General features: G+C 44.3%; 1 protein-coding gene across 1 annotated transcript; it reads left to right on the top strand.

Annotated features, from left to right (window-relative positions):
* The first annotated feature begins 348 nt into the window (after nucleotides 1-348).
* LOC128874666 (tumor necrosis factor receptor superfamily member 4-like) lies at nucleotides 349-14,081 on the top strand. The gene is made up of 2 exons (XM_054119597.1): nucleotides 349-804; nucleotides 13,229-14,081. The coding sequence occupies exons 1-2, from the start codon at nucleotides 739-741 to the stop codon at nucleotides 13,691-13,693; spliced, it is 531 nt and encodes a 176-aa protein (XP_053975572.1). The 5' UTR covers nucleotides 349-738; the 3' UTR covers nucleotides 13,694-14,081.
* The last annotated feature ends 11 nt before the right edge of the window (nucleotides 14,082-14,092 follow it).

Here is a 14,092-nt window from a genome sequence, read left to right as displayed (position 1 = left end):
CGTATAGAAAAAGAAAGAGCGCTGTAGGAACCAAATTTACCCTAAATCCAATAAACAACCCCTAACAGTACAAGCCTTGAACCTCACAAATTTGATTTCCCTCGCTATCCAAATCACAAATCTCCCCAATCGACGCGACGATCCTTGAGAAAAGAGTCTCCATATGGGTATGGATCATCGACCGTCTAAAAAATCATAAGTACGCATCATCCCCCTTCGATGAACCGCAGAAGTTGCTCCAGGGTGTCTGGAGTGCTGACCAGGTGGGGGTCGGCCACGTGACCGAGCGCGTGTTCAACAATAACAGCTGCACTGTCGCTGTTCCCTCAATTCCCGTTCAGCCTCCTTCGAAGCAGGACCTCCGTTCCGTGGTTATCCTCGTGACCGACACCGACTTGCTTCGCCGAAGTAACGACGAGACCGTTCGCCGATCCGTTTCGTTATTCGTTGGAAACCGATCGAGATCGCGCGCTAGTCGATCTCGAGGATCGATCGACGGCGAAGAGCAGTGAGTCGTATCGTCCGACGATCGAGGGAATCGCGCGGTCGGGTCGTGAACCGTGGAAAACGGATTTTAAGCGGACTCTCTCGTATCCTGGTCGGATATCGAGTAGAACCGATTCGTTCAGTGATCGATGTGCACCACCGAGCCGAAGGAATCGCGTGGGACGTAGAGCCGTAGTCGATCGTTGCTTCCACGAGATATCGAGGATAAGAAGAGGAAAGAGGACGAAGAAGATGCTTCCTGGACGAGGATTAATCGTCGTCGTCTTTGGCGTCTGCTTGATCGGCGCTCTTCTCCAGGTAAGGGATTGTTCCACCTCCGTAGAAGGCAGTCGATTATATTAGATGTAGGAATTAATTCCGAGCTCCTCTGAAGTTAAATTACTATTTGTTTTTAAAAAAAATGCATACAATTTTTCGTTTTTCGTCGTACTAAAAATCACACATGAAACACCTGTCTGTTTCATTAACATGATCTTCGGATAAACAATTCTTCCACCTTCGTAGAAGATACTCAATTATATTAGGTGTAGGAATTAATTCTGAGCTCTTCTAAAGTTAAGTTACTATTTGTTTTAAAAAAAAAAAAAAACGCATATAATTTTTTAAATTTTCTCTCCGTCGCACATTTCAAAAGAGCACGCGTGACTTCACGTGAGCGTGTTTCACTCTCACGAAGGCTGATACTTTAATCTAACAAAATCAACAATAACAAAAGTAAATACTTAATTAATTTCTATCGGTAACATTCGTATATATCGATCCTCGGATACTCGGATAATTGAAGAAATAATTGCTCGACAGTGCCTGCACTTTTGCGAGAGATAAAACAATTTCTCTAATTTCATCGAAAACATTATCTCGCCTTCGAGGCGGGTACGCAACGTCGTACGCGCTCAACGGGGCACGATTCGCGATCGAAACAGGATGAATTGCGTAAGGAACGCGCTACGATCTTGAACACCGCGGAGGAAACGATAATTCTCGACAATTACGCCCCGGCCGTTGTTAAATATTTAGACAGAATCGATCCTCGCAGTCGTTAATCCGACGAACGCACTTTGACGTTCAGCCTTCGAACCGATTCGTACCCAGCGATCAGGATTTAAACCTTCTCGACTTCGAGGACTTCGGGAAGTCTCGAAACGTACGGCGAGGCATTCGCGATTGGAAAGTCTCGAAAGTCTCAAATGTCCCGAAAGTCTTCGAAGTCGTAAATATCACGAAAGTTTTAGAGTCATCGATATCTAACGGGCTCCACAGGCTACGGATACTTCGCGAACACTTCGGTATTCCATGGACAACGACAACCAGATGTTCGAAGTTTCAAGCCTCCGCAGACTTTCGACACCTTCGGGATCGAAACGAATCTCCCATTGCAAATCCAACAGTTTCCAATTGTTAAAACCGGTACATTTTATCGGGCATGAGGGGAACAGAATAAGGGAACGTGTTCAATTAGATATTAGAATCGTTCGTAAAAAGCGTTTGGGGAGGAGATAAGTCTTGGAAACCATTCAAGATGCAAATCTATAAGATGCAAATTCTCACTTGAATATTCTTGACAATTATCGCGTTCTTTAAGGAATGTCTGTTTATATACAGAATATAAACACTATGGAAATTCCTTGGAAGCATGGTGATCGTTCTGATGGTCAAAATTGGACAAAAATAGAATTTTTAGTGCAACTGACGCAACGTGACGATAAATTCAGTGTTCGTCGTTATCTTGCTATATCATTAACTACAGAATTAGTAACAAACAATGTCCCAGGAGGTAGACTCTTCGCTTCCTTTCTTTAAAGATAATAAACGATACCACGGCGAAGAATAAACTCGAGGGTGATGCAAAATTAAAAAAACGAGGAACGAAATAGCGAACGGAAGCCGAGGAAAATCGCCAGCGAAATAAAGGCAGAGAAAAGAGGCGCGAAGGAGCTGGGAATACAGGAGATTCGAAGGGATCAGTGTCGCTGGAAAGTCTGAACGCACGCGGAGGAGTCGTGGGAGCTGACAAAAGGCTAGCTGTTCCTGAGAAAGCTCGTTTCTTTCGTGTGTCGGTAGCTATTCCCGCTTGTGCTAACATAGTGCGAAATACTGTCACTGTCCACTTGCACGCGAGCCGAGGGTGGGGTCGAATATGGAGATACAGAATCGACGATTCGATGTAATGGAAAGCGGTTCTGCTCCATGAACCAGTTAAGGGGTCAGGCGAAAAAGGCACTTCTTCGCGAATTTTTAGCTTGAAAGTCTAACAGCAAAATTTTCATCCAGAAATATAAAAAATTCTTGGAGATGTGAGCGATCTACTAGAGGATCTCCAAAATTGCGAGGTCGAAAAAAGGCGAATTTTCTTCTATGCTCGATTGATATATTTCTGATATATTGATATATTAATCAGCGTTCCTATGTTCGAAAGATGTATGCTTGAGGAAATAACACAAAAATTTTCATCCGGAAATATGATAAATTCTTGGAGATATCAGCGATCTGCTAGAGGATCTCCAAAAAAATGGATCATCTAAAAATTCACACGTTTAATATCGAGAGTCATAACTTTGTCATTTTAGTCTGATCAACTTGAGAATATATTCTTGAAATGTTCAAGAAAATACCAAAATTACAATTTTTAAGTGCCCCTTACCCCTCGAATAAAATGATTTTTCTTTTTCTTTCTTTTTTCTTTTTATTTCCCGTATCGTTTAATACGATAAACATACCGAAGTAACAAGTCCCCGCCACCAGGTCCCCAAAGAGAAAGGAAAATAGAAGCGCGCAGTGCCTTATCCCGCGCAAATTGTTGCAATTTTGTTCGCATTCATGGCTGTTAAGGGAATTAGAAAAAACTCCGCTGTGTCTCGTCGCAGTTCAGGAAACTCTTTCTGTCACGTCGGCCGCGCTCGTTTAAGAAATGACAAAAAACGCGTGCCCGTTCTTTTCGGCGTAGCTTTTTACTCTTTTAGCGAGAAGTACGGAAACGTCGAGGGGGAACGTTGTTTTTAAGGTCGCCATCGTTACCGGCAACGTATCGTGTTCAACGAGTCCGATTTCATTTTATGCCGCGGACAACTTGCAGGGCAGTTACATCGATATCGTTATCGGTTACAATGTTATTATAATAATAACAATAATAGATAATAGATTCCTTAAAAAGTGGAGTTAATCGATCAACGGCTCATTCCACGACGAAGTAGTACGCGTTATCTCGTGGAGAAACTAAAATTATTTGGTAAAGTGTCGATATAATAGATAATAGATTCCTTAAAAAGTGGAGTTAATCGATTAACGGCTCATTCCACGACGAAGTAGTACGTGTTATCTCGTGGAGAAACTAAAATTATTTGGTAAAGTGTCGATATAATAGATAATAGATTCCTTAAAAAGTGGAGTTAATCGATCATCGGCTCATTCCACGACGAAGTAGTACGCGTTATCTCGTGGAGAAACGAAAATTATTTGGTAAAGTGTCGCTATTTTAGTTACGCGAGGTCATAGAGGGTGTCAAACTGTCAGAAATGTCAAAGCGTACGTCTAAATATTTGTAATACTCGCACGCAGCATTTCCATCGAATACTTAGTACCGAAAGCTTGTATTCCCAAGTAAGAGGTGGATTAATCCCAGAAGTGGATTCCACGCATTAGATTCCACCCTGAGTGCCCATCCACCGCAATTCTCTCGGAGAGCAGGATGGTAACAGCCTGGTACTCTCCGTAGTTGCATCGCGCAACAGTCTCTCCCTCTGGATGGTCTCTCGAGTCGCAGCTGCGTAGGAGGTGCGTCGAGTCGAATCGACGAGGGCCCCGAGGGCCGCAAAAGGGACCAGGGCCCAACCTGGACAGAATATACGGCCGATAGGGAGGCGGTCCGTGGAACAATAGGGTGGTAGCGAGCGAAGATAATTATCAGAGTCGGGAGCGCAGCTGCGTCGATTCGTTTCACCCTCGAGGTGAGGCGAGTCGGGGCCTTCCTGCTGGAAGCGGGGCCAGACGATCCTCGCCCTCCTCAGCAGTCAAAAGCCACCGAGGGAAAAGTTCACTGTGCCGTGACACCGCACTCTGGCTTCGGTGTTTCGTCGCTCGAGCCAGCTTGACCTCCTCTGTCCAGCTCCTCCTCTACACGTGCGCAAACCTCCAACCCTTTGAGTACGCTCCACGGACCGTTGCATAAATGCAACAGGGTGCGACCAGCGGCGACTGGGAAAGTCTGCCACCAAGTTCAACAATAAGAACGACACTTCTCGCGGTTGCTCGAAAACTTTCCTCGTTCCCCTCTCCGTTTTCTACGCCGCTCAAAGCGATTGATGGCATTCGAACCCCAAGAACGAAGCAGACATCGTGCTTTGATAGATTGATCGCGGGTATTTGTGCATTTATACGCGGATATACGAAAATGTAGGATGATGTGAACAGATGCATGAATATATAAAAAATAAAAATACATGTTGCAATGATTAGACGACTAAATATACAGTTAACACTTTGTCGACCGAATGTCGACCATTTTTATCATAATGACTACTACTTTGATATCCATTACTGAGATAGCATCGTATGCTCCCATTATTACGCGAACGATGAAATATTACATAAATATTGATCTGGGAACAACTAGCACAATACCAACGTTACGAAAATAGAAGATATTATTAAACTTAATTACACAGGTCCAACCACTCTGTTCGCTATCCGCAGAAAAATACAAATCCGCACGAACCTCCACCGTCCAACAACGACGTGTTATTACTAAATCACACATTTCCAATGAAAAGTTGGCATTGCAGAAAACAACGATGGAAGAACAGTGTATTTTTGCGCGCGTGGGTCGCACAGCGAGGCACAGAGGAAAAACCGGTGGCGAGCTCGACGTTGTATAAACACGGTAGCCCGCGGACAGCAATTTAGCAGGATTTTGAAATGTCGAGGCCGCGAGGAGCAATACCGCGATGCTCAAATTCGTTAACTTTATTTTCATGGAAAACATTTTTACTCGGAATGTAAATTGTTGCAAAATACGCGAATGAAAGGTAAACGTAACGTACGTTAATCAACGCGATTCATTTTGTTGTTTTGCTTCCGCGATCCTCTTCACTTGGAACAATGCTTCGCAACGCTCGAAACTTTACAGTAGTCGAAACTCGACAGTAGTCGAATACCTTCGTTTCCACGCGGATTCGAGCGATGCGGGAACTCGTTCGCGGCGGCAACGCGGAGCGTTTCACGCGGCGCGCGCTTTTCACTTCTGCGTGCTTTTCGCGCGTGATCGATTCTGCACGGAAGCAACGCCTCGTAGTCACGGTTGAGCCTCGTCCGTAAGTTTTGCTAAAATCGCTAAATATTCGATGGGTCCACCAAAGCCGCGCGGGATCCCGCTGAAGAAACGCTCTCGTGAAAGGCGACCCATTTACCCGCGTTGCTGGGAAGGTGTGGGTCGTCGGGGAATGTAGAAATTCGCATTCGCGAAACCGTGCGCTTTGCCATTCGGTCGTGCTCTTTGTTTATTTACAGAATCGGAGATACACGGCATGTCTTTAAATCGCTCCTCGTTCGCGTTTCATGGAACACGCGAGCTTCCAGGTCAGAGATGGGCGAAATTCGTATCTACGTAGCTAACGACTGTTTATCCGTGATACGTCGAATAAAAAAGCTTCGAGACGAACGAAATATTTCACAGGAAATTCTGCCAAGTTCTAACTAACCATTATCGAAATTATTGAAACGTTCAGTTTCTCTGACTTCTTAGATGACGATCGTACAAAAATTATATTTTTACACCATGTCTCCTTTATCGACCAATTGACACGTAACGTAAAGAAGGCTAACATAAGAAATAGCGAATAATAAATACTTGCAATGTCTAAACTCCTCGATCGATGCATCGATTATTACGTGCAAATAAAATTAACGAAATAAATAATTTAGTCGCTAACGAGGTCACCCACCTCGTCTTAAAAGTTCGGGATGCACGGGTCGAATCGACTAGTAGAAATTTCACAATTAAGGGACGATTATCGCGCGACAAAAGGGCTTGTAAAGAAAAGAAAATAGAAAGAGGATGATATACAAGCGTCCGTAGATCCGTAACAACAATGACGGAAGTAACGGCGCTCATAGTGACGCGTATGAATAGGACTTCCGGCACGACGGACAAAGCGGAAGTAGTAATTGCGGTGGCTTTTGTGTCCCTCCCTTTTTTTTTTTCCACGCCGGTATGCTGCCGTCGCGCCGATAAATTCCAATCGAAAATCATTCCTTCCTGGTAGACGAATGGCGCGCCATAGAAATTTCTCTCTCTTTTAATTTCCTCTTCGACGGATTCGACCTTTGCTCCGCGATTGAACGTTTCGTCGATTTATGGACAACCGATGAAATACTCCGATTTTTCAAAATCGGAACGTACGATTCTTTTATTCTTAAAAACTTTTGTCCAAACGCGATAACACGAAACTCTATAAAATTACTACTAATTATTACTACTATTACTATATTTGAAAAGAAGGAATCAGTTTTATCGTCACTTTTGTTGTACTTTATGATTTTCAAGTTTACGATATCTCTTGAAACAATGTCCTTCCCTATCGATTTGGACACGAGAAGAATGTCGAATATGGGACTCGACAAAGGAGCTCCTGAGATAAAAACTGACGTCGAGTCGCACTCGATATAGGAGTGCAAAGGGTCAACGAAGAGAGAATAATAAACGATTCGCCATTCTTCCTTTTCAAATCCTCAGAAAAATGACAGAATCGCAGCACGGTGGATTTTTACAACTCGTCTCGATCACTTTCACGAATCGATATAGTACCCGGAGGATCCCGTGTCTCCGCGTGCGCGGAAAAATTAATGAACTGAGCCAACCAGGCGGGGGTCAGAGCGCAAGGCAACCAGGGAACATCAGTTTCCGCCGCAATTTCAATTCCCCTCGCAACAGGGAGCTTTGTCTCGCGAAAGTAAAATTAACCGTTCCCGTTCCTTGGAAGATGTTACGGGACCGGAAGCCGGATATCCCCGAAGACGCTCGCGCCAGCGAAACTCGGTCTCACAGGTTGCGGAACGTAGGTTGCTTAGTTGTGGGTTTGTTCGGCGCGTAGGTCGAGCCCAGGGTCGACGAGGATCGCGAAAACCGTCGAGACTGGCGGAACTCACGGCTCCCGGTTCCCATGGCATGCTAATGAGCCTCGTAAAGCACGAAATACCCCAGTGAACTGAATAACTCGCTGACAATGTCTACTAGAGCCGCTTCTGGAGCCGACGAACGCAACCACTTCTCTTACGCGAGTGCTTCAGACACTCCAGGTTTCGTTGTGGATACGTTTTTCACGGAATGTGTGCTTCGACCGTCCTATTTATAACTTTCTCGAGGCTTTGACGAGTTTCTTGGTTTGCGGAGATTTCTTGTTAAATTTTCATTACCGAAGCGATACGCCGACTCCTTCGACCCCTTGCGAAACATGTTTGTCGTATCGAATACATCTGGCTGTCGTTGGCCAAATTGCAATTGGAACTCACATGTTACAGAAACGAACGTGATTTGTGATACAGCAAATTGTCCCTTCTTATTTATATACAGTCTTTGATCTACAGCTGAGCCTAGTTAAGTGCAATTAATTTTTAATTTAAGAATTTAAATATGAAACAGCCAGGTCGAAAGGTGAATATTAATAAATGGAGGCCCATGTGCTTATCTCTTCGTATAAAACTTTGTAAAATCATGATGGGTCACAATGCCATAAATCTAGCGTTATAGCTGTGATTATTTGAAACTTCAAAGCGACTTTGGGAAAAGTGAACAGAAGGCAAACCCGGCGTGTGCGTGTATACTTTTAGTGACAACCCGTAGGTAGGTGCATCGTTTAAAAAAGAGAATACGTTGAAAAATTGTTCCGCGTTACTATGAAAAAATAAAAAGAAAGAGAAGCGTCGCGAAAAAAGAAGACCAGAGTACAAAATCTCTGTAAAACTCGAACAGCCCACCCCCGCCTGTCCTCCCCGTCCCTTTGCTTTTGTATTCTGTTTACATCTGTAACTTTCCGCCTAGCCATTCGTTCCGCTCCATCTTTCAATCTTTTACTCTCTTTTTCCTATTCTATTCCGTTTCCGCGTGGCACCTTTTGTCCCACCCGTTACCCTCTCCCCAACGGTTCTGTTGTTCCACTCGGTTTACCTTTTTCTCCGTTCTTTGGTCTGTCCCGCCAGCGGTTTGCTTCCTACGCTTCCATGATCTTTTCTTTTTTCTTTTTTTTCTTTCCACCTTTCCAGCTCCGTTTCGCGGGCTTTCGTTAATTTCACCGGTCTCGCTTCACCCTCGACCCTCGACGCGTTATCTTCACTGTACGTCGACCTTTCGGCCTGAATCCTAATGCATATATGCATGCATCGCGAAATAAAGAGCTCCTCTCTCTCTTCCTGCTCGCTTTTTCCGCCACATTCCCTTTCCTCCTTCCGATCGTCGTTACCGAGGCGGCATGTGAACCGATTTTATCTATCGACGATGATTTCTACCCTCGCCAACTGCGCTGGGTAATTAGCCTGGCGGAGCCTCTCGAAAGGGTCCAACCTACGAAGGGCCGTCGCGTCTACGGAGTTGTAGATATCTATCACGAGTCGTACGTTTATTCTACAGGTGACGAACATCATAATTCTTGAAACTTTTGTGCCAGCGGCCCTTAATTTTTATAACATTAATTGGCAAGGTTTGCTAAGTGTTGTCGCGGACTGAGAAGTCTCGAGTTTAAAGGCACATCATGACTCTCGAAGCTTTTGTGCCAGTGGGTCTTAATTATTATAATATTAACTAGCTGTATTCTTATTTTATAATATCTCCACTAATCTAATAGAAAATCGGTCGAGTGACAAATAAACTGCGACAACGATACTTTCGTCGTACCTTTCAGCGGAGTAATTATCGAAAAAGTTGAGGTAAAATTTGCAAAAATTCAGAAAGGGGAGTTAATCGACTCGACTTGCGACCATCTCGTATCGTCTTTCCCCATTTTTGTTCGGTTTATTCAAAACCTGGTCACTCGAGCCTGGTCGGTTGCGGGTGCGCCGCAAATTCCTTGGATTCATCGGTCTCGCGTTTCACCACGGTGTCTAACCAACGTTTTACGACGACGAGGCCGGACTGGAAAACGATCGGAAATTGTTAAGGGCCGTTTCCAACCGGCGCGACTCGTCTGCTCGTCGATTACACCCGGCTACTTTCCGACGACGTAATTTCCTCGGTTCCAGCCCGCGAGGAGAACCCTTTTGTCATTGATTAAACTTAAGAACCCTCTTACGGTCCATGGTTTCTTCGAGACCACGCTTCGGCGATTTTGCCGTGCCGAAGAAAATTATTTTTCAACACTGGTTCGCTCGGAACCGATCGCACCGCTCCTCTGGATGGGTAATTTCACGCCGAAAGCGTAACTCGTCTTCCTCCGAGGCAAACTTCTCTCCAGAACCAGTCGATGTACCTGGTTTCGATGGGTGTATTCTAAAGTTACGGAGATGGTGGTTTCTTGCCGTGGCAGCAGGTAGCAGTTCAGCTTCAGTTGCTTCAGGTTCTTGTCCACTTTGTAGGGTGGCGTAGGATAAAATGTATTAGGCGTGGAAATTAATTCTGTAATTTCTTTTCAAACGTTTCAATTCAAGTTATTCATCCATGTACCCTACATCCATCGTCTAATTCCTGTTGCAGAGATCATTGTGCTATAAATGGTAACTTTGTTGGTTTATTTATTAACAGTGCTCGGACCGTACAGGCCCATTTCACTTTTTCCCGCCATATTAACTCCACCATTTATGAAACGTCGTAATGTTTGGTGTGTCTTTATCGCTATTCTTTATCGCTCTGTTTTCTATTATTGCTGTACTTTCCGGCACTTCCTCTAGGAATGGGTAAGGCCCAATGGGCCTCTTTCGTAGAGCTCGGGTACCCCGAGTTCGAAAAAACCCGCGCAGCTACAATTAAACGTAGCTACAACCCCCGAGGATAAACAGTAAACTATCCAATAAAAATGTCACGCGAAATTGGATACCACTTTCATGGATAGCAATCGTCGCCGCTCGTAATTCGTGACTACATAGAGACAACCATGGTAACTTCGTTAACCTATTCCCGTAGTTATTTAAGAGTCCATCTTCGGACGAACCAGTTCTCGTTCGCAACATGTGATCACGTTACCGCATACGAGTATCCATCGGTACAAAGAAAGCCAAATAAAAAGCGCGACCGCAAGCGGTCATCGTGCAGCCAACTGTCTCCCGTCAAACACCGAAGTTTGGTTTCTTTATTAAGGAGGAGCACGGCATATGTCGTACGCGTGACGAGTACGTTCAGATAATTTGTCCCCTTGGACGACGGGGATCGCTATTATTAACCCTTTTCACCAGACTCGTTTCACCCGCAAATTGACAGGGTGCATCCTTACGTGAGGTGCGTGGCTCGTGTTACGGGACCGATAAGATGACACTCGTGGCTACATTGCCGCGTGTACTACCTTTGCCTCGACTTATTACCCGTTGATCACGCGCGTACTTGTACGTGTTCCGCCCACCTCGACCATAGAGAGACATTGTAGGTAGAGCAGGAGAGCTGTGAATGATGCAAGTCTCCGAGTCCCGGTGTCAGAAAGAGAAAGAAAATCGCGGTACTCTATCTCTATGCTTTTATCGAGGTGAATGTAAAATATATACGTGTGCGTAATTATTCAAAGTACAAAGGGTAACCGTTTGTTATTAACGTGGAATTTATGGAAAAATCCGATGGTAGACAGAGACAGGTAGATCCTAGTTCTCTTACTCTATCAATAATATTTGTTGTATTAATTATGTAATTAATAATAAAATAAATGCAATAAAAATGAGCTGGTAGATAGAGACAGGTAGATCCTAGTTCTCTTACTCTATCGATAATATTTGTTGTATTAATTATGTAATTAATAATAAAATAAATGCAATAAAAATGAGCTGGTAGATAGAGACAGGTAGGCTCCCCTACTCTATAATGTCTTTATACAGTCAGCCCTATAAACATTCGTACCCTCTGTGTTTATCAAAGAAGTTTGTCTAAATTGAACGACAGTTTTTGGCAACTACAAACCTATCATTTAATTCGATTAAATTTCTTCAATGAACATAGCATACGCATATAGTGTGCACGAATATGGCTCTTACTGTGTGTATCTTCTGTCGAAGGGCCAAAAATGGCTTCTCGACGAAGTGTCGTTTTAAAAGGAACATCCAACGCGATTAAACAACTCGAACTCGCGCAACCAGAGAATCGAATGGTCGTCACTTACCGAGAGGAGAAAACGAAAGGGAAAAAAAAGGATCGTCAGGGTTTGAAGAACGGGGCCCGGTGCGGTGATGCACCTGATGCCTCGGTGACCGTTGGCGCGTGCCAGCACCGGGCTGCTGCCAGCTGCGAGACTGTTTCTCTGGACCCGATTGCCCTTTTCATTACGAGCAACAATCTTTGCACCTTCGAAACATCCTGAAAAAGATAATAAACTACGTCGAGTACCTTCTTGGATATCGATGGAAATGCTCGCGAAGATTATCGCCTCGTTTCAGACCTGTGAACGCTACAAGTACACATGAAATTTCAACTTTAAAAATATTAAAGATAACAAACATTAAAAAAAAAAAATATACATGTCGAATCGAGTAACCTCCTCCTGTTCGAAGTCGGTTAAAAATGAAATTATATTATTATTAGTTCAACTGGAGCGCTTGGTTCAGGAACATTGCATCATCCCTATCCCTCTAATTAGTTCTCTGAGGTGACCGTGACTGTCAGCTTATCGCAGTAAGCCAATTTTCAACAGTCACCTCGTGGAATTAATTAGTTTATTTATTTGTATGTAAAGTCGTTGCAATTTGGACTTGACTTGTGTTGAAGCATCGATGATGTAGTCGATTAGATTAGATCGTTGAAGGAGCGGTAAAAAATGGAAACAGGAAATAATAAGGGCACCTGAGAAATCCTAATTTGCATCTCGGCTCAGAGCATTTTGTGCTGTATCTCGATCGTGGTCCCATGCCCAACGAAAGAAAGGCGCAAGGTGTGCTCTCGCGGTCAGGTGGCTGTATCCTTCGGCACCTGTTCCTCGACGCCGCTCCGCGAACTTAGAAAAGATGGCTTCGAAATCCTTCTCGTCGTTTCAAACAAAGAATATGATAAATCTGTGCTAAAAACAAAATAAAAGTAGTAATATTAACGTCGTTACATTAAACAACACTAAACTTACCGGTGACTAGTCTTAAAGACACCGTTTTCAGTGAAATTCATGAAACAATTGTATACATATAATTCATATAAAGCATACAAAAGTTTGAAAGGAGTCATTTGACTGGTCGCGGTAGGCCTAATAGAATGTATTCTACACGTGTTTTCCTACATCAGTGTGTAGTATAAATGTCACTATAAATGCATAACATTTGCAGTCCAGTATATTAAAGAATATTAGATTCGAAGTAAATTCTCGACTCTACCGACGAAGAAGATATTCCAGCCCTTCTTACACAGTATTACTCAATCGAATATCTTACGATTCATAATCTATCCAAATGTATACGTATTCCACCTCAATTTAAACAATCCTCCATTTTAACAACGTTATCCTACCCCTAAAGTAGAGTCCAGCATTCCATTTCCAACCGAATTCCCACCGTCGCTCTACAAAGCAAGCTCGTCTCAACTCCACCAACTTCTAACCAAGCGCATCTGCTTTTCTTCCAGGTGAGCGAGGCCAGGCCCCGCATCAGGCACCAGAAAGATGGCACTCACTGCAGCAGATGCGGTCCAGGCTGGGGTGTGGTGAATCGCTGTATCCGTGGCCGCGACACCGAGTGCGGAAAGTGTTCCGCGGGCACCTACAGCCCTCACCATAGCACCCACCCCTGCTGGATCTGTTCGAGATGTGGTCCAGGACTCTACGAAGCGCACCCATGCACCTCCAAGACCGACACTGTCTGCGACTCCTGTCACAGGCCGGCACCGGACAACCCAGACTACCACAGAAAGTGCAACGGAAGGACAAACCTCTTCCTCGCGCCGGAAGACGCTCAGGGAACCGGCGAGGAGAGCGTTTTGGTGAACGAACCCGATGGCCAGGAGCAGTTATTCGACGGTGAAGAGATCCTCGAGGAGGACGCCGAGGCGGCGATCGTCACCAAGGAGCTGAACTCCCTGGAAAGGCTCTAAACGAGACGATTTTCCATCCTGGTGGAAGGCAGGTCTAACCAGAGAGTTTAGAATGTGTTTAGATTCTTCAAAAGGCTGCGTAGGATATTTTTGGAAGGTACATCCCGGACAGTGTGGGGAATCGAATCGGAGGATTCGAAATGCAGAGCGGAGATGCAGAATTCTTCAGGGATTCGATGGAAATACTCGCGTCTCAGGTTCCAACGTAAGCAGAATCATCGTAGCTTGGAACGATCCTGAAGTCTTTTAAAGCTTGCACTAAGTATCTTTCGAAATGAACACTCCTAAGTAGAAGACTTGAGATCTTTTATCAGTTTCCAAAAGTATATTCGAGAAATGCATTAGAACTGACGCTCGTCAAGAAAATACCGAAATCTTTTGGGAATGGATCAGATTCGA

Source organism: Hylaeus volcanicus, chromosome 4, assembly GCF_026283585.1.
Source record: "Hylaeus volcanicus isolate JK05 chromosome 4, UHH_iyHylVolc1.0_haploid, whole genome shotgun sequence".
NCBI classification, from domain to species: Eukaryota; Metazoa; Arthropoda; class Insecta; order Hymenoptera; family Colletidae; genus Hylaeus; species Hylaeus volcanicus.
Note: the sequence above shows the minus strand (reverse complement) of the source record. Positions and strands in the feature narration are given on the sequence as shown.